Raw genomic sequence first — 20,852 nt, forward strand, 5'->3', positions numbered from 1 at the left:
CTTCCTGTAATGGTTTCTAATCCCACTTCTTACAACTACACATACAATTATTTTTTAAAGCGAAACAAATCCATTGTGATAGCAAACAATGAAGGCTGACTTTTTGTGTACAGTATAGTGGAGGCCCTGAAATACTGTGAAACCACAAGCGGTACTTACTCTAGCTCACGTCCACACCGGCTGGCCCCGCCCTACACAACTGGGCGCGATGTCAAGGTCTCATTTGGAGCAATTTGTATAATAATAATAATAATAATAATAATAATAATAATAATAATAATAATAATAATAATAATAATAATAATAATAATAATAATAATAATAATAATAATGCCCGCCTCTGTGGTGTAGTGGTTAGCGTGATTAGCTGCCACCCCCGGAGGCCCGGGTTCGATTCCCGGCTCTGCCACGAAATTTGAAAAGTGGTACGAGGGCTGGAACGGGGTCCACTCGGCCTCGGGAGGTCAACTGAGTAGAGGTGGGTTCGATTCCCACCTCAGCCATCCTCGAAGTGGTTTTCCGTGGTTTCCCACTTCTCCTCCAGGCGAATGCCGGGATGGTACCTAACTTAAGGCCACGGCCGCTTCCTTCCCTCTTCCTTGCCTATCCCTTCCAATCTTCCCATCCCTCCACAAGGCCCCTGTTCAGCATAGCAGGTGAGGCCGCCTGGGCGAGGTACTGGTCATACTCCCCAGTTGTATCCCCCGACCAAGAGTCTGAAGCTCCAGGACACTACCCTTGAGGCGGTAGAGGTGGGATCCCTCGCTAAGTCCGAGGGAAAAACCGAACCTGGAGGGTAAGCAGATGATGATGATTATTGTATCTATAATGTGATGTGTTAGCCATACGCTAAATAAATAAATAAATAAATAAATAAATAAATAAATAATAATAATAATAATAATAATAATAAAAATAAAAATAATAATAATAATAGCCTATAACTCAATCGACCTAACAATTTTTCTAGGTCCTCGTGAGGGTGGGAGCGTGGGTTGGTGCCCACAATTACCCTAGCTGAGTTTGACACTGCTTCCACTTACTTGTGCCAGGCTCCTCACTTTCATCTATCCTACCCGACCTCCCTTGGTCAAATCTTTTTCTTTTGCGACCACGGCAGTATTAGGTTTGCAAGGTCTATAGAATCTTTAATTTTCATACCCTAAATGGATCTTCCCTTTTTCTGACCGATACCCTCTCATTATTCGAAGACAAGACATTTGAGTAGTCACCCACGACCACCGCCATTCTGCTTGAGATACTCAAAGACAACAAGATTCGTTCCACCAAACTCTTACCAAACGATATTCACAAGAGAAATCCATGGGGGAAATCTGCAGATCATTTGAGATTGAGTCTGCATTTGTCCTCAGCCCTCCTTCAAAATGTCATCCGTGAGTGCAGGTAAAGCTATTAACTGGGGACTGGATTCAAAGCAGAAAACATCGGCTTTCTTGCTTTTGCAGATGATCTCGATATCGTCTCCAGGTTGAAGCATTACAAGAAGTACAGTAGCTGAAGTCCTCTCGTTTAAATCATAACCGCCCCCTAGTTCCCACGCTTCGTCGGCATGTTTATTTCAGTAAATAGTACGTTATAGATTGGTAGCAATCCACATGATCATCAGTCTCTCTAGGAGGATAGTTCAGACAATGAGAGTTCTGAAATGACTGAAAAGTTAGCGGCAGAAGGTCCGAGGTTTGTGTTCGTGTTAGTACAACACACAATACAGAATATAGCAATAAGGGCATTCTGCCGTAAAGCTGGGCCTGGCTTACTGTTACATTGTCATACTGCTGTAATTGGCTTTATTATCAGAAAATAAATTCAGATTTCATTCGCGAAGGACGTTTATGAGTTTGTGGTGTTCGATGAAGAGAGGACAAATGAAGTGGAGGCAAGTTCATAAAGGGCAGCCATGTTCTGAGTTGTCAAAACAAAACGAGTTGGCACGAGAACATATGATTAAGTAACAGGGAGATTGTGCGTGGCGACTGAACAACGTAAGTTTTAAGAAGTGAAAATTTTCATTCTCACCTTGCTCAGCGTACGGTTGCACTAATCGGAGTAAGGCGTTGCATATGCGTGGTGACTGATAATGTTCCCTTATCCGACTTATGATAAGTGAGGATTTATTGGTTCTTGTTTTATCTTTTGCCCCTGTGGGTTCATTTTTGGTGCCATCTGGTGTTAGTGTATGATTCATTCAAGTTTGTTATTCAGATTCTTTCTTTCTGTCTTCCTAATGGTCCTGAAAGCTCAGTGCCCTCTCTGTGTCTTGTGCTTGGGCACGGGCAGGATGTAAGCCTATTTCAGATTAGCGTACACCAAGCATGGCAAATACAGTATTTTACTGATGTTTGTGGAATTTGTCAAGCGTTTATTGTAGATGTCAGTCGCATTAATATTTACAATTAGGCTACACTTCATAATAGACAACTTTCAAATTTACCTTTCACCTAGTAATCCCCGTATGATACGGCAATGAAGAAAAATGATGTGTCCCCTACATTATAAGAAATAATTACTGTGATAGTACATATATCACACCCCCGAATTATATGTAGAAGTTAGAGATATTATTGTCAGTATTCGATTTATTATTATTATTATTATTATTATTATCGGTATTTCATTTGTATGTTTTGTCATTTATATTTATAAGCTGGAAAATATCCACATATGTAGGTATGAGTAATTTGTTTTGCATGAGTGGGAAAACACTGCTTTAATAACTCTGGTAATTTGAATGAGTCATATGGCTGCCCCAGTGCTTGTTGTGATGTACTTGTATCGGGAAATTCCATTTGTCATGTATATATCCCAGCCTGATGAGATGAGCTTGTTGTTGTAGTAGGAAAGTTTGGTGATTCATGTAAAACTCCCGAGTGTTTGTTTATCTCTTGGGAGAAAGGAGAAGTTCAGGGCATGTCTTGAGAAGAGGACCACTCATGATTGGCTGGCAAGCACCAATCCAGACGTATCATCTGAGAGGAGGGGGATGTTGATGTCTATAAAGGTTGATGATACGGCGGCAACCAAGACATTATAAGTGACATTGTAAGGAACATTGTAAGGGTGATTGTAAAGGTGAAGGTAAAGGAACGAGAAGGAAGATAACTACAACTACAACTACAACTGAGGCACTGTACGGGAAGGAAGTGGTGCTGATACACGGTACTGGAGTGACATGGCTGCAATGGACTGGACTTCAAACGTTCGTGGAGCGTAGTCGTGTTATGTTCGTGGAAAGTGGCTGATTGTGGAGAGTGCTTGCGCATTAAGTATTGTAGCACTTGTGGCGGCCTAGCATTATATGTTGGTGAAAGCTATCTCAGACTTTCCATAAATTTATGTTGAGGATCGACAGACGTGTGTATATATCTTTACAACAAGTGTTAAAATATGTGAACACAGTAGTACAAGGTACAGTATCTGTGTGATGTGATAACTGCCGATTATGAGAATCGGTAAGTCGAATTGATATAGAGACAGTGAAGGGTATTTATCTTCATACATGTACATTGTTCATCGGACTATCTACAAATGGTAGCTTAGTTCTCGCTTTCGTTTTCCCACGGTTTTCATTATTGTTGTTGTTGTAAATATGGGGTCTTCCAGCAATATTTTATGTGTGTATTATATGTATAATGTTGTATGTTGATGAGGTGCTCATGCACGGAATTTGTTCAGAATATAGTTAGCTATTTTAGAATCAGTGTTATTGATAAACCTAGGTGCAGTTCCTACCTAATTAGTCGTTTTCAGGAGGTTGGGTAAGGCCTGCAGCAGATGTACCAGTACGCAGCATTATGTACACGCCCTGGGATATAAAGTTTATCATGCTCTTATCTAAATTCGAGGGATCCATTCTGGTGAACTCTGGCGCCCATACTACGGACATTTTGGTTAATTATGCTTATTAATTTTATTAAGTTTTTGAGTAATTTTATTTATATATTTTTATTCATGATTTTATTTAGTATTTATCAACTAGTTACATTACATTATTATTATTATTATTATTATTATTATTTTTTAGTTCCGTTTGGGCCTGCTATGGGCCACGTGGTTCTTATCTCTAGCAGCTTTCTTCTTTGACCAGTACTCCTTCATTCTTGCACTGTGAATGTCTTTTCGCTCCTGAGTCCATTTCACACCTCCTCCCGGACGTACTGTTTTTTCTGTTAGTGACTGGAGAGAGTTTGATGTTCTGATCAACGTTCTGTACCTATTCCTGTCATAAATTTCACTGGGAGCAATGTCCAATTCTTGAAGGTCTTTTCTGACGAGTCTTGCCCACTTGGCATTAGTCGCTTTCCCTCTAGAGATGGTGTGGAAGATTCTGGAGGTGAGCCTCTGACTGTCCATTCTCATGACATGACCGTAGAAGTTCAATCTCCTCTTCCTCATAGATGTTGTAATGCTCTCCAATTGTTGGTACAGTTCGTTGTTGTGTCTGATTCTGTACTTGCCTTCTTCTTTAATGGGGCCCATGATTTTTCTCAGGATCTTCCTTTCCATCAGCTCCAGTTTTCTAAGTTGCCCTTTTCTTACCATGTTTAGGCATTCTGAGGCGTATAGTACTGACGGTCTCACTACAGTAGTGTAATGCCTGATTTTGAGGTTATTATTATTATTATTATTATTATTATTATTATTATTATTATTATTATTATTATTATTATTATTTAATCATGTTACCTCAAGGGCAGTGTCCTGGAGCGTGAGACTTTTGGTCGGGGATACCAACTGGGGATGATGATGCTTGGTGTTTATAAAGGAGCCTACCATCTAGGTCATCGGCCCCAACTGGGGAGGAGTAGCAGTACCTCGCCCAGGAGGCCTCACCTGCTACGCTGAACAGGGGCTTGTGGGGATGGGAAAATTGCAAGGGGGAGAAAAGGAAGCGGCCGTAGTCTTAAGTTAGGTACCATCCTTGCATTTGCCTCGAGAAGAAGTGGGAAACCACGGAAAACCACTTCGAGGATGGCTGAGGTGGGAATTGAACCCCCTCTACTCAGTTGACCTTCTGAGGCTGAATGGAACCTGTTCCAGTCCTCGTACCACTTTTCAATTTCGTGGCAAAGCCGGGAATCGAACCCGGGCTTCCGAGAGTGGTGGCTAATCACACTAACCACGAAACCACAGAGGCGGACGCAATAATTACATTATACGGTTTTTATTGAAATTCACCCATAATCACAACAGCCAAGCAAGGTAATGCTCTTGTTCCGATTTCGTGACCTGTTCGTATGTGACTGTTAAGACGATTCCTCTTATATCCTTTTCGAACTAGGTACCTTACAATCAGCTGATCGTGATGTTGACCTCGCGCCGTAACATGAAATGGCGCTATTCACACTCTGTGATTATTAATGCTCTAAGTTTTCGGCTAACGGTTTTTAATTTTGCACCAGTGATTCATAATGCGTATTTTTAACATTTTTGTCATTCCAGAACCGCGCTCCCTTGCTTATGTGACAACTGAAAACATAGCTGACGTTGGTTCAATTAGCTTCAGCCAGACAGCTCTTACGCCTCTTACCAAGACGAACTACAATTATATCAGATGTGATAAAATGGTTAGGAGCTTTGGCCATGTCCATCGGGGTAACCACATTCACAAAAGGGGTGAGTTGTCGGATGTAAACGATATTTATAGAGCGGAGTAAGGACATGATTAAATCTTAGACGGATGATAGTAGTTATATGTATTCGAGAAAACTGCCCTGTTATGAACTAAGGCGTTTTCTACCCCCCCCCCCCCCCACCAACCAATGTTAAGGGAACAGAGTGTCATTCCCCCCTCCCCCCTTCAAATTCTCCTAGATGTTAAGTCCCCTTAAAACGTGCAGTTTGATAGTCTTCGGAGGCTGCTAAGACGTTAAATCTGGAGAAGGTGGTAGTAGATGGTTTTATATCAAGAAATGAGATTAGAAAGCGGGCATTCCTTCAGAGAGCTACATTTCCCAATGGAGATTGTTCAAGTGGTACATCTGGTGGTAGAGCTTTTCACATTTCGTATCATGAAATGAATAATATACAGTAACTTACGGTAATAGGATATTTATTAATAAAATGTATTAATGAAGTTTTTTTTTTTTTTTACTTGTTATTATTCTTGATAGCTTCGTACGTAAAGCATTCCTTCAAAATATTTACTGTGTTTGTGAATCAAGTTCTAGTTTTCTGTGTACTTGCGAATATTATTGAAAAATCCGTATATAGGACTCGTTCCAACATATACTCCATGGCTAAATGGTTAGCGTGCTGTCCTTTGGCCACAGGAGTCCCGGGTTCGATTCCCGGCAATGTCGGAAATTTTAACCATAATTGGTTAATTCCGCTGGCACTGGGGCTGGGTGTATGTGTCGTCTTCATCATCATTTCATCCTCATCACGACGCGCGGGTCGCCTACCGGCGTCAAATCAAAAGATCTGCACCTGGCGAGCCGAACTTGTCCTTGAGCACTCCCGGCACTAAAAGCCATACGCCGTTTCATTTCATGTTTTCAAAAATGTATTTGAGAAACAAGCTCTATTATTGTTATGTTTTTTTCCCTTTTCTGTCTGTAAATATTGCTATTATATAGGAATGTTTGCATTAATAGTTGCTCCTCATTTCACATGCCTGTGTTCATGTGAATCATCTCCCCCCCCCCACCCCCACCCCCAATTCAATAATTATCCGCTTGTTGGTTTCATACAGCAAATGGTCGCCGAGGGCAATGGCCCAAAACATCCGCCATGTTGAATTCTGTATTGCGGTCTGATAATATTGTAGTTGGTCTTAGTTATTCCAGCTAGTTGGGTTTGAGACTCATTTATCAACACTTCAACCTCACATGGCAAACATTACTCATTTACTTATCAGCAGAAAAACACTGCCTTCTTGTTGCTTGTGAATAGCAGAGAACTAGTTCAGTGATAGTGGTGTAGATTACTGTCTTAACAGGAAGTGATACATGACACTAATCAGAAAGAAAGAAAAATTAAGGCATCGGCAAAAGAAGGGTAAGTGTCACGAAGGGCTTGAGAAAGAAAGACTTCCTAAGCCTTGCAAACCCAAGACCGCTGGGGTGAGAAAAGACCAAGAGTTGACTAAGAGAGGTCGGATAAAAAAGATAAAATTGAGGAACCTGACAGAAGTATGTGGAAGCAGTTCCAAACTCAGCCAAGGGCCCCGTAGTCGCCAACCAACGATCCGAAGTTTAGAGTCTCTGGGGCCCCTTTCAGTCACCTCTTACGACAGAACTGTCGAAGTTATTTTACCTCTCCCAACCACAGGGGGAATTTGTCGGGTAAACACTAAATGTGCCCTTATACACAATACGCGATGAACTAACCTTTACGCAGTGGGACCGTCAAGACTCGCAAATCTAAGTCAGACTCAGCTAGGGGTCCCATGGTTTAAAGAGCATCATCGCAGACAGAGAATACCGTTGTATTCTCATTTCCAGCCACATAGGGTAAGTCCAAACAGGGTTGATAAATCCTATCACACCTGTACAATAAAATTAATGAGATGCTCCATGTGGGGATCCCAAGGTCGTGGAATCAATCCCAAGAGAGGATGGAAAGACAAGAAAGTTAATCCAGATAGAGAGGATAAGGAAAAAGGTAAACGGTAAATACAAACATTCTATAGGATGGGTTGGGTATGAAAACAGGTATGTACCTTAAAAGGTACCCATTAGCGCATAGCGTCCGAAAAATCGGACGTCTTAAAAATGATAAAAAGTACGAATTTTATGCATGGTTTTAAGCCCACACTACTTTCTTTCACTTCAGAAAGGCTGTAGGTAACAGGAAACAAGAATACATTATTCTCAATTATTAGCGTTCATTGTTGAATCACATTTGTAGCCAGGAAGGCGGCAAGACACACACAAAAAAAAAAAAAAAAAAAAAAAACTTTATGCACTAATGGGTTTTAAGGAATGGTAGAGACCCGCTATATTATAACAGAGAAATGAAAGGATTAAGGAGGTACAGGTTGCTGTGAAAGTAAGGAGCGTTGAAGGAACTTGCTGGGAAAATGAATTCAGTTTTTTCGGTATCTTCCTAAGAATTTTAACTTGCGTTCTACCTTCAGTTCTTTTACCACATCTCCTCCCTCTCGTAGTCCCATCGTGTGTATTCCGCTGTGCGTCTCATGAATATCATCTCAGAAGCAGTAATTTGGGATTATTTTCTTTCTGTAATGGTCCATGCTTCACTTCCGCATAAGAGAACTGGTCTGGCTAGTGTTCTTGTGTTTCTCGGGACTAGAGACGATTTCATGACTGAATTTTATTAAATTTTGTAATGCTGTTACCGATATCGGTATTCTGTCAAATGTTAGGGAGAAGGAGAGCTAGTTCTACTGGCTTATTATTCAGTATAATTTCACAGGGAAATGGTTCTTTACCTTTGAAAACGAGTGCATCTTTTTTCAGTTCATCATCATGTTTCTTATATACATCCTCATCTTCTTAGCGTTTTCTGGATTTGGCGCAGGGTCTGTTTATCGGCTCGAAGAACTGCAGTGTGTCATTCCTGTTCAACTGAGCATAACGCAGGTCTTCTTGTATCGGATCAAGATATGGGCCAACACTTGATCGATTTCCAGGCGCAGAGAGATGCAGCGCCGTCTAAACCACAGAAGTTTGTTCGCGGCGGTGAACTTTGCCGCACCATCGGAGTCTAGCATCGCGCCCTTTTTTTCCATAAATGAGAATGGCTTGTGGACTCTGGAGAAGCCTGGTGAAGGTCTTTCGAGTTGACGCCTGATAGGCAACCTGCGCGTCTGTGAGAATGGGGTCCTTCCTATGATGAATTCTAATCCTGAAGACGGCACACACACCCAGCCCACGAACTATTGAAATTAACCAATGAATGTTAATAGCCTCGACCAGGCCGGGAATCGAACCCGGGAACCCTTGGATTAAAGGCCAGCAACTGGTCGAACGACAGTCTTGCAGACTTTGGACGACTGAACATCCGTCGATCACAGAGAACTCCAGTAGTCTGCCACTACTTCATCCAAGCCACACTGACTCGAACACGGGCATCTGGTAGTGTGTCGCTGTCAGAGATAACTAATGAACCAAGATACGTAGATAGACTACATGGTTGAGATCTTGGCCATCTATCTGAATGGTTCCACCCGTCTGTGTTCCGCATTCCATCTACTCCGTCCTTTTTTTTAAAATGTTCAGTCGAAGTCCGTTTGCCGCAAGCCTGTCGTTCCACTTGTGAAAGTCCTTGAGGATCTTCTGCTGCCAGCAAGACATTAGCATCATCATGTTGTAGCAACTGGAGACATGAGGTCGCTGTACCCATATATAAGATCAAGATAAGTGGTGACAGAGCCGATCCTTGGTGTACACCAGCTCGAATTTGGAACTCGGTTGACATTCCAGCTGGTGGAGTTTTGATAGAGCAGCTGTATCCAACACACATACTCTTTGGAAACGCAATGCGACCTGAGTGAATGCCAGACAAGTTGACGTGGAATGCGTTCAGAGGGCTTCTCCAGATCCAAGAAGGCAATGTGGATCATGCCGCATCCCTTAGCTAATCCCCACCGATTTGTAGAGACGGCGAAAATGCTTGAATACAATGCGCTTGAAGAATTTCATAGCATAGTCCAGTGGACGAATTGATCGGTAGTTCGTGCAGTCATCGATGCATAGTGGTACTTGTTGTCCAAGCTCGATGAATTATTATTTGAAGTGAGCTCAGTGCCCCGTTGTCGAAACATTTTCAATGCTACAGCCGGGATATCATAAAATCTGGTGACCATGCCATTCTTCACTCTCTTGTACTACCAAAGATGTGTTTGGTTATCAGGTCTTGAGATAGATGACGCAGTTTGGAATGGTAGGTGTAAAAATTCCTCATCGCTAATCATGGCGAAGCGTCTGCCCCAGCAGTCAATGATAACACTTGGTTTTCGTAGTATTTACAGTAGTTTGCTTTATCTTTGATGTTCATAACACGGTAGTGGTAAGTATATTTTTCCCATTCTCGTAGAGATCCTTGAACTTTGGCAATGTTTACAGCTTGCTTTATCTGGAACTTGAATCTCTTGTGTGATGGACGTCATCTAAACTGAGTTCATATAAATCTTATAAGCGTATATCTTTTCTTCAATCGTGAATTTTACCTCATCATTCCACCACCATGTTTGCTTATGTAAAAAATTATATGATTAACGAACTTGAATCCCAAATAAGACCTTTTTTGGATGATGTTATACTGTTTAGCGTAATAAATAAGTTACAAGATTGTGAGGGACTACAAAAAGAGACGGACAGCAGACAATAGTACGAAGGTAACTGGGTGAAATATCAGGTTGTAACTTTCACCAAGAGGAAAAGTCCACTCAGTTTTAATTACTGTGTTGATGGACAGAATATACCTCATGAGAACAACTGTAAGTACCTAACTGTTAATAAGAGAAAGGATATCTTCATTATGGTTACGAAGGTATTTAGGGATTGTAGTAAGAATGTAAAGGGGAGGGTGAACAAGACACTGGTAAAACCTCAATTAGAGTTATGTTCCAGTGTATCGGACTCTCACCAGAATTACTTGATACGGAAACTGGGAAAGGCCCAAAAAAGCAGCGAGTTTCATGGGTTTTTCCTACAAAACAGTAGTGCTACGAAAGTGTAGAAACATTAGGCTGGGGAGACTTGGGTGTAAGGAGACGAACTTGTCAACTAGGCGGTATGTTCCAAGTTATCTGTGGAGAGATGACATGGAATGACGGCAGTGGATGAATAGGTTTGAACGGAGTTTTTAAGAGAAGGAAAGGCCATAATATTAAGATAAAGTTGGAATTCAAAATTTGGCCAGATATTCGTTTATAGGAAGAGAAATTAGGGATTGGTATAATACGAGTAATTTACGAACAGAATGTTCGATAAATTTCCAACTTCTTTGAAATCATGTAAGAAGATACTAGATACACAGAAAATAGGGAATCTCTCACCTAGGTGACAGCCTTAATTGTAGCTCAGTGATTATCTAAATACGTAGTAGAAGCTTGATTAAATTATAATTTGTTTGTTGATTTATCGGACCACCTTCGTGCTAGAGATACTTCTTACATAATTTCCCTGTTTTAAAACCCTACCTCGTCTGCACTGCGATTTTTCCCCTGAGATATCTCATGGTTGACCCGGAGGTAATTTTTGAGGTCAGAAATTAATCCATTATGTTCTTTAATCACACACATTTCAAAATCTGTTAGAAAAGTGTCTCACCTGTTTTCGGATGAGAGACAACGAACACATCTTCATTCCGGATTTCCATATCATCTAAAGCTTTGGCGAAATTGAGGTGATAAACAGGAAGAACAACTTTGTGAGGACCAGCTCGGATGTAGCCCTTCCTGAACTGGTTGAGGAAGTACTGTAGAAGCAGATTGTCACATTTACCCAGACTGGCTTCCACCGGAACAAAGTTAAACGGTGCGTCCGCAGCCATCTAGAAGGAGAAAATGTTTAACAGTGACAGTGAAAATATGATATTTTGTTGATCTGTTCACAGATTGCTGAAAACTTGGAAATAATAATAATAGTAATAATAATAATTTTATATAACAATTTATTGTAGCCCATGGCCATACACACAATACAGTCATACAAATTTTAGTGAAAAATGGAAGGGTATGTATAGGTATTTTAGGGCAGAAAGGTTCCAAGAAGGACATTCCAGGAATAATTAATGAACAAGGGGAGTGTGTTTATCAGGATCTTCAAAAGGCAGAAGTATTCAGTCAGCAGCATGTAAAGATTGTTGGTTACAAGGATAATGTCGAGATAGAGGAGGAGACTAAGGCCAAAGAAGTAATATTATTTACATATGATAAAAATGACATTTACAATAAGATACAAAAGTTGAAAACTAGAAAAGCGACTGGAATTGATCAGATTTCTGGGGATATACTAAAGACAATGGGTTGGGATATAGTACCATATCTGAAGTACTTATTTGATTATTGTTTGGTCGGAGGAGCTATACCAGATGAATGGAGAGTTGCTATTGTAGCCCCTGTGTACAAAGGAAAGGGTGATAGACATAAAGCTGAAAATTACAGGCCAGTAAGTTCGACATGCATTGTATGTAAGCTTTGGGAAGGCATTATTCTGATTATATTAGACATGTTTGTGAAATTAATAACTGGTTCGATAGAAGGCAATTCGGTTTTAGGAAAGGTTATTCCACTGAAGCTCAACTTGTAGGATTTCAGCAAGATATAGCAGATATCTTGGATTCTGGAGGTCAAATGGACTGTATCGCGATTGACCTGTCTAAAGCATTTGATAGGGTGGATCATGGGAGACTACTGGCAAAAATGAGTGCAATTGGACATGACAAAAGAGTGACTGAATGGGTTGCTATATTTCTAGAAAATAGATCTCAGAGAATTAGAGTAGGTGAAGCTTTATCTGACCCTGTAATAATTAAGAGGGGAATTCCTCAAGGCAGTATTATCGGACCTTTATGTTTTCTTATATATATAAATGATATGAGTAAAGGAGTGGAATCGAAGGTAAGGCTTTTTGCGGATGATGTTATTCTCTACAGAGTGATAAATAAGTTACAAGATTGTGAGTAACTGCAATGTGACCTCGAAAATCTTGTGAGATGGACATCAGGCAATGGTATGTTGATAAACGGGGTTAAAAGTCAGGTTGTGAATTTCACAAATAGGAAAAGTCCTCTCAGTTTTAATTACTGCGTTGATGGGGTGAAAGTTCCTTTTGGGGATCATTGTAAGTATCTAGGTGTTAATATAAGGAAAGATCTTCATTGGGGTAATCACATAAATGGGATTGTAAATAAAGGGTACAGATCTGTGCACATGGTTATGAGGGTGTTTAGGGGTTGTAGTAAGGATGTAAAGGAGAGGGTATATAAGTCTCTGGAAATACCCCAACTAGAGTATGGTTCCAGTGTATGGGACCCTCACCAGGATTACCTGACTCAAGAACTGGAAAAAATCCAAAGAAAAGCAGCTCGATTTGTTCTGGGTGATTTCCGACAAAAGAGTAGTGTTACAAAAATGTTGTAAAGTTTGAGTTGGGAAGAATTGAGAGAAAGAAGAAGAGCTGCTCGACTAAGTGGTATGTTTCGAGCTGTCAGCGGAGAGATGGGGTGGAATGACATTAGTAGACGAATAAGTTTGAGTGGCGTTTATAAAAGTAGGAAAGATCACAATATGAAGATAAAGTTGGAATTCAAGAGGACAAACTGGGGCAAATATTCATTTATAGGAAGGGGAGTTAGAGATTGGAATAACTTACCAAGGGAGACGTTCAATAAATTTCCAATTTCTTTGAAATCATTTAAGAAAAGGCTAAGGAAAACAACAGATAGGGAATCTGCCACCTGGGCGACTGCCCTAAATGCAGATCAGTATTGATTGATTGATTGATAATACACAATGATTAGATTACATAGGTAATTAAATTCCATAGAGTATCAATGTACACGGTAACAGATGGAACACAAAAAGAGACGAACGCCACTGTATGGACCTGCTTACAAGCCGAACGCTAGAATAGTCTTCTCCCATTATGATCAGCAAACGCACTTAGGCCTTCTCTCTCGCCCCTTAAAAGCCACCCCACACGTGATACAATGGAATAGCCTACTATCATTATGACTATCTTCTTCTACTTGCTAGTTGCTTTACGTCGCACCGACACAGATAGGTCTTATGGCGACGATGGGACTGGGATGGGCTAGGAGTGAGAGGGAAGTGGCCGTGGCCTTAATTAAAGTACAGCCCCAGCATTTGCCTGGTGTGAAAATGGGAAACCACGGGAAACCATCTTCAGGGCTGCCAACAGTGGGGTTCGAACCTACTATCTCCCGAATACTGGATACTGGCCGCACTTAAGCGACTGCAGCTATTGAGCTTGGTATTATGACTTCTAATGAGTACTTGACAATAATAATAATAATAATAATAATAATAATAATAATAATAATAATAATTGTAATTGTGACATCAGTAAGGCCTCTCTCTAGTGTTAGGCAACATTTTAAACATCTAAATATAGGAACTCTACATTATAATTTAGTAGTGAAGTAAAGTTTCGTAGAGACAAGCCGAACTTTAAGGACACTACGTTCAGTTCTTGAGTTTCCCCTATTGAACTTTCAAATTTAAATCAACCAATTATAGACCAGCTCACCATTATAAATAAGGCAATTTTCGGTCTACCAGAGACTATCTTGACTGGTCATCGACGCGTGAGGGTCTCCCTCACTTAAGACAGCGGGCGACCTGGGGGCAACATCTAAGGTAAGTGGCTTTGTTGATCCTGATAATGTGAACTTACTTAATTGGGTGTGGTGACGGGAAGATATCGACATTCTTCTCTAGTATTTGTAAAGGTTAGGGTTATGCCGTACTTACTAAATTATAACGTATGGTTTCTAACGTAATGTAATTTTGTAAAATGTAGGTTTTCTAAGTTTTCTACCCGCAGATTTAACCACCCGAATGGGTGTAATGTCATAAGGAAGTGTGAATGCAGACCCTCATTTTTCTCTTGTTCATTTTGATTTCTTGTTACTGTGTATTTTCTATATTCTAAATTTTCTTCCTAGCATTTTCATTTGTTTATTTTCCTCTGCTTAGTCACAAGGTAGACTGGATTATCCTCTGTGTCACAGGGCCTTCTGTCACAAAGTTTTATTGCGATTATGTATTGGGATTGCTTGAGGGAGTTCATCACCTTCTTGTGTTTCACCTAATTTCTCGTTGAACATTTATTGAATTTACTCTAGGCCTTGGAGTATGAGCTTCTGCTTTTGCTTGTTCTGGGTTCTCCTGATCCAAGTTTTGTTTTTGTTGCTTCCCTGTGGAATAACAGCAGTGAGCGTCAAGGATGTAAAAGCTTATAAACTCTGAAGGTTTTTCCCCTCTGGGAATAAGTTAAAAATGTACCTTGATGTTGAAACTTGGCGCTTTTGGTCTTGAAGTTTGGAGTTTTTCTCCGTGTGGATTATAAACTAAAGAATGTTCATCGAATTGTACCAAATTACACCAAAGAACTATATTTACTTAGCAAAGACTACTAAGCCCTGGTTATTGGGACTAGTTCTCTCCAGTTGTTAATGAAGCTCTGAGAGCTAACTCTGTAAAATTATAGTTACTTTTCGCAGTTATCTATTTATATCTTATACTTACCTGTTGTTATTGTTATTTTTGAAGAGGAAAACAAAACCAAAATGTCCCATATTTAAATTTTTCCTTGTAATCATTATTTATCCAACACCTTCGGCTATGCCGCTTCTCCTATCATTGTGCAATAATAATAATTCTGAGGGTGAATATTGCCCGAGTTCAAATGCAGAACTGTACTCTAAATTTGAACACACTTTCGCTTGTTATGAGGAAGGGCCGTCTCGTAACACCAGAATATCACACAGAATTTTTTATCTTCTCCGAAATGTACCACTCCATGAGCAGCTGCAGTGAAGGAGGATCTGAGTTCATGGGATAAAGAAGATTTGGCAAAGAGTAGTCCAAAGCGCCGCGTCCTTCACTAACCAACTTCATATACTGTAATATGCATTCAGGTCTTGGCCAAGTGTGGTCGACACGGTTATTAACGCGCCTTCAGGTGCTTAAGATTTAAAGATGTCGGAGTTCTTTCAAGTGGCCGAAGCCTGCGGTTCGACCCTACGTGAATCGGAATTGTGCCTACTATGTCTGATTGCACCACTAACAAAAAGACCTTGCTAACATGTCTCCGGCAATAGATTCATTTTCAATATACGTGCAGACCATGGTGAATATTTTCACCGCTTCAAAGAGCAAAGCGCAGCTACCTCCCACCCTTGTATTTGAATATTTTGAGAGTGGTTCACGATCCTGCCAGTTCCACTAGAGTATGTGGAATGGAAGACTGGCTATCTTCCAAACCGCTGAAGGTTACTGGTCATTAGGCGTCACCTTCGTACGGAACAACGAAATAAGCTAGCAGATTAGCATTCAGATAGACTTCATTCTACAGAAGCCGATGAGTGGAAAAGTCGTCATTATGAACTAAGGGATGCGGTTACACGTTTCTGGATGCATGATTTTCATGTGTGGGGAATTAGAAGAAAGATTGTCTCGATCATTAAACTCTATACTGTATAACGAATACTAAACATAATATGCATTCAGGTCTTGGCCATGATCATCCTTCCAAGTTCCATTAACTGCAGCTGAATGTCTGCCAAGTCTGGTCTAACACAAACAGAACCCTTGTAACTTTACCTCCCGTTGTAACAGAACAATAACAACAGTGTAATAAAGCCAAGTATGACACATCAAAATGTCGGAATGGTTGCTAGCGGAGATCGCTGGCCACTTCTAGAAGCCCGCACAGTTCAAGGGCGTGGAAGGTGGATAGGGGGTGGTAATCTATGATGTTGTTACCATGTGTCATCGAACTAAAGAAAGTATTTAGCGATCTCATCATCTTGTTCCTAACAGAAAACCTACAGAATGTCCCACAGCCAACTGGTGATCGACCGTTGGAACTACGAATCTTCATCATGAGCAGTGATGTATGGTGCTGAAAATCAACCGTTATTGTGAAGGCTCATTTTTCGTACACACGTACAATGGAGCAGTGTGGGAAGAATGCGGTAACACTTTGCGGTGTCTACTGCCGAAACAATTGTGGCCAGTTACACACAACAGGAGCGTACGAAAAACACCAGGATGAGGACTGCAAAGAAAGTGTCACCCGCAGTGCTTCGTGAAATTGACTGATTGGCGTGCCAATAAAATCCACCGATCCGATCCGATTTAAATGCAAGACACTTTTATACGACTCCAGTGCGACACTTGTCTATCGGACAGACATAGGTATGGAGCGGAAGCGGACTGTATCCAGGTGCAGATCCATTTGTACAAGACCTCAAGTCTTACTGCCAGAATATCTCTGGAACGGGCATTAGGGATTCGTGCGATTCCGTTTCAAGATATTCCCCTAAAGAGACCCGATGCCAGTCCAAAGGATTTCTGCGCATTTGGGCTGTTAAAAACACGTGTCCAACGCCGTCCGTGCACCCTGGATGGTCTATGCAGAGAACTCGTATGCAAGTGCTCCGCAGGAGTTTACTTCAATAGAAACTTCGGCAGTCCTCAGGGTCAAACAGAACACGACCGGTGATGGCAAGATGAATACCTTGAAAATCAGTTGGATATAAAAATGAATAAATTTGATACAATGGTTACTGAAGGAAAGATGCTCATCATGATCTTCGGGTCACGGTCGACACGACAACAACGAACATTTAAAAAATATTTCGCCTCAATTCCTTTTATATTCACAGGTCTTTAACAATGTTATTTTGAAGAACACACTTAAGTAAGGTCTTGCACAAGTCATTTTTAGAGACACGGAGATCCACATTATTTCACACCGACTTCTTAGGGGCTCACAACGGATGAAACGTGATATGTAACGGCAGGCCATGAGCTTGGTCTGGCATTGCTTACTTGTGCAAAGCTCCTCCTGTCTGGCCTATTCTGGTTAACTCAGTGATGGAAAATAATTTCGGAGAAGGCCCTCGTGGACCCACGGATAGTGACAAACACACACGATATACTTCAGTCTGGAGATGTTGAGTTGTATTCTCTTTCCAACAAATTCTGAGGAGGTACTGAAAGGAAGAATTTGCATTTTTGATTGTAGGTCTTGAGCCAGCCTCGCGGTCAAGGGTAGCAAGCCTACCTCTTACCTGGTAGCCCCGGTTTCGATTCCTGGTCAGAACAAGGATTATACCCTGGATGTGAGGGCTTGTTCGAGGTCCACTCAACCTATGCGACAGACAAGGGATACCGTGGGGGTTATTCTACCGCCCCCACCCACAGGGGTGGTCCTCGTGTGATGCAACTCGCTTGTTGTTAACGACACGTTCCCGACTGTCAGTACACAATGCCACTGTCCGCATATCAGAATAACATAGAAGAATACAATGAAATGGACGGGAAACTGTCATGGTGAAGTCAGGTACACGCCTGGCAAGTGAAACTCTATGTGAAGCATTTCACGGCGTATCAATGTTGGTGTACAAGAAAGCTAAGAGATCTGGGGTCCGAATACTGATAATGGCATTCTTTTGATGTTGATGATGATGATGCTTGTTGTTTAAAGGGACCTAACATCTACGTCATCGGCCCCTAATAGTACGAAACGATACGAAATTTAAAGACAATTTAAAATTCTAAAATTCATCCACTGACCAGAATTCAAATGATGATGAAGAATGAATGGATTAATACGAATGTAAAATAATCAGCGGATCCAACTCACAATATTAAAAGTTAAAAAAATAATTCCAAAATCAACAGCGGATACAACTCACAATATTAAAAGTTAAAAATAATTCCAAAATCAATTCACTGATTCGAATTCAAAAAGATTCAGTGATTATGATCTTAAAACAATCAGTGGATCCGACCCGCAATCCTTCATCTTCCCTGAAACTAACTTAAAATAGTGGAATATACTGACCAAGGGACTGCTTCCAAAGCACAATCCTGGATCGATGATGCTTGTTATCTAAAGGGTTCCAAAATCTAGCTTAACGGCCCCTCATAATGGTACTTATCGTTAGTAAAGTAGAACCATGGTATTTGTCATGTAGCGGTACTAATCACAAGTAACGTAGACTCACGGTGTTCCTCACATTGTGGTACTATTCGCATGTAATGCACTTAGGCACATATAACGCTGACCTATGGTGTTTCTCACATAATGGCGCTACTCATAGGCAACGCAAACTCATAGTGTTCCTTACATACTGCACTAATCACAGGCAACGCCCAGACCCGTGGTGTACCTCGAAACGCAGACCTACTGTATGATGTCCACAACCAGATGCTGAAATACACCAGTGAGGATAGTCTCTTTTTTTTAATCCTTGGGGTGTTCCAACTGAACCTGAAAAGAAGGAAGCCTCCGTCATAGTGGCGGATATTACACACAGGTACTGTAAACCACCCACAGACCCATGGTATTCCTCACATAGTGGTACTAATCACAGGTAACCTCATGGTTCCAATGTCATCATCCCTTGGTCGCCCCTTTTAATCGCCTCTTACGACAGGCAGGGGATACTGTGGATGTATTCTTCGTCTGCGTCCCTCACCCACGGGGGGTAAATTTTCTTCTATTTTTACTGAACTCCATTACTCTATTGTATTGTGCAACTGCACCATACTAACAGTCTTTGCATTTCTACTCCGAATGCTTGCAGTGTGCGCAGTTTGTTATCGCTGGCCCCCTCGACGAACTGACCTCTATAGGTGTAAATATACTACGTATTACGCACAGCGGCGAATAGCCCATTAATATTAAGGGTGCTCACGTGAGTGCCAGTTAGTTTTGTGCCGGGCTGAGTGGCTCAGACGGTTAAGGCGCTGGCCTTCTAACCCCAACTTGGCAGGTTCGATCCTGGCTCAGTCCGGTGGTATTTGAAGGTGCTCAAATACGACAGCCCCGTGTCGGTAGATTTACTGGCACGTAAAAGAACTCCTGTGGGACTAAATTCCGGCACCTCGGCGTCTCCGAAGACCTTAAAAAAGTAGTTAGTGGGACGTAAAGCAAATAACATTATTATTATTAGTTAGTTTTGTGGAAGCATACTCGCCTGTTAAGCTGAAAATCAGGATTTAATAATAATGTTATTTGCTTTACGCCGCACTAACTACTTTTACGGTTTGCGGAGACAAATCAGGATTTAAGTCTTACTCTATGCTTTATTATATTTTCTACCTTTTTAACTTTTATAGAGTTGCGATGTATTACTATTCATTGCGAAATGTAGCATTGTGCTTTTACCTAATTGTCCTAAAAAGGACTGTTTTAGACATGACTTAATACCTCGTCCTCTAGCTATCGGCTAGAACAAACATCCTACAGTATTCCTCGTTGAGGACGAACTCTTCCCATGCGTCCAACATAAAGCATCATGCGAACGCGAGGTAGGGTGGGGCCAGTGTTTCTTTATATGGCCACACATGTTCAACTGAATTCAAAGTGTCAAGTTTTACATGTAGGCTCTTTCTCTTTTCTGACTATGTGGTTTTCCCTGACCCTCAATACCACGCCTTAACACCACCTTACCAACACAAACCTTGCCTGGTAACGCGTCTGACGTACAAACAGGCAGGTACTCCTATAGTACCTTTCCCACTCTTCCCTGCTATCTCTTTCTCCTTAGAACCTAATAGCATGTCGGAGGCATTGTAGATTGTGTCGACTGCCACGCGGAGGGAGCGGGCTCTGGGAGCTCCCTCGAAGAAAAGAAAAAAAAAAACTGGATTCAAGTCTAGAGCTCTAGGGTCCCAGCTGAGCACTTCAGAAAACCTGCCCTCAACATGACCGTTCATTGTCTTGCACGAACTGTATTACCTCATCTGGACCGAGCAAATGGCTGGGCGTCTCGAGTTACGTACCTATGAGCTTGCATTCGAGAGATAGTGGGTTCGACACCCCACTGTCGGCAGCCCTGAGGATAGTTTTCCGTGGTTTCCCATTTTATCACCAGGCAAATACTCGGGCTGTACTTTAATTAAGGCGACGCTCGCTTCCTTTTGCACTCCTAACATTTTATATCCCATCGTCACCGTAAGATCGTGTATGTGTGAGGGTTACGAAAAGCAAGTTGTAAAAAAGTATATACTGTATATTCAGCAGAATGTCCAAATACTGGTCCGATGTGAGACGGTCATCTATCCAATCACGCACTCCAGCCCCATCAAACGATATCCTCCATAAACGACACAGATATGCGGATACTACTTGAACACTCGGCTGTATATCTTTTGTCGT

At 41.3% G+C, this 20,852-nt stretch overlaps 1 protein-coding gene across 1 annotated transcript in view; it reads right to left on the bottom strand.

The window, feature by feature from the left end:
• The window catches only part of LOC136877510 (luciferin sulfotransferase), a 141,355-nt gene that overhangs the window by 88,816 nt on the left and 31,687 nt on the right, over positions 1-20,852 (bottom strand). Inside the window, exon 2 of the mRNA XM_067151619.2 lies at positions 11,259-11,481. Within this exon, the coding sequence (XP_067007720.2) occupies positions 11,259-11,481 (223 nt within the window). The remainder of the gene's footprint in view (positions 1-11,258; positions 11,482-20,852) is intronic.

The sequence above is a fragment of the Anabrus simplex genome, chromosome 7, assembly GCF_040414725.1.
Source record: "Anabrus simplex isolate iqAnaSimp1 chromosome 7, ASM4041472v1, whole genome shotgun sequence".
Taxonomy (NCBI): domain Eukaryota; kingdom Metazoa; phylum Arthropoda; class Insecta; order Orthoptera; family Tettigoniidae; genus Anabrus; species Anabrus simplex.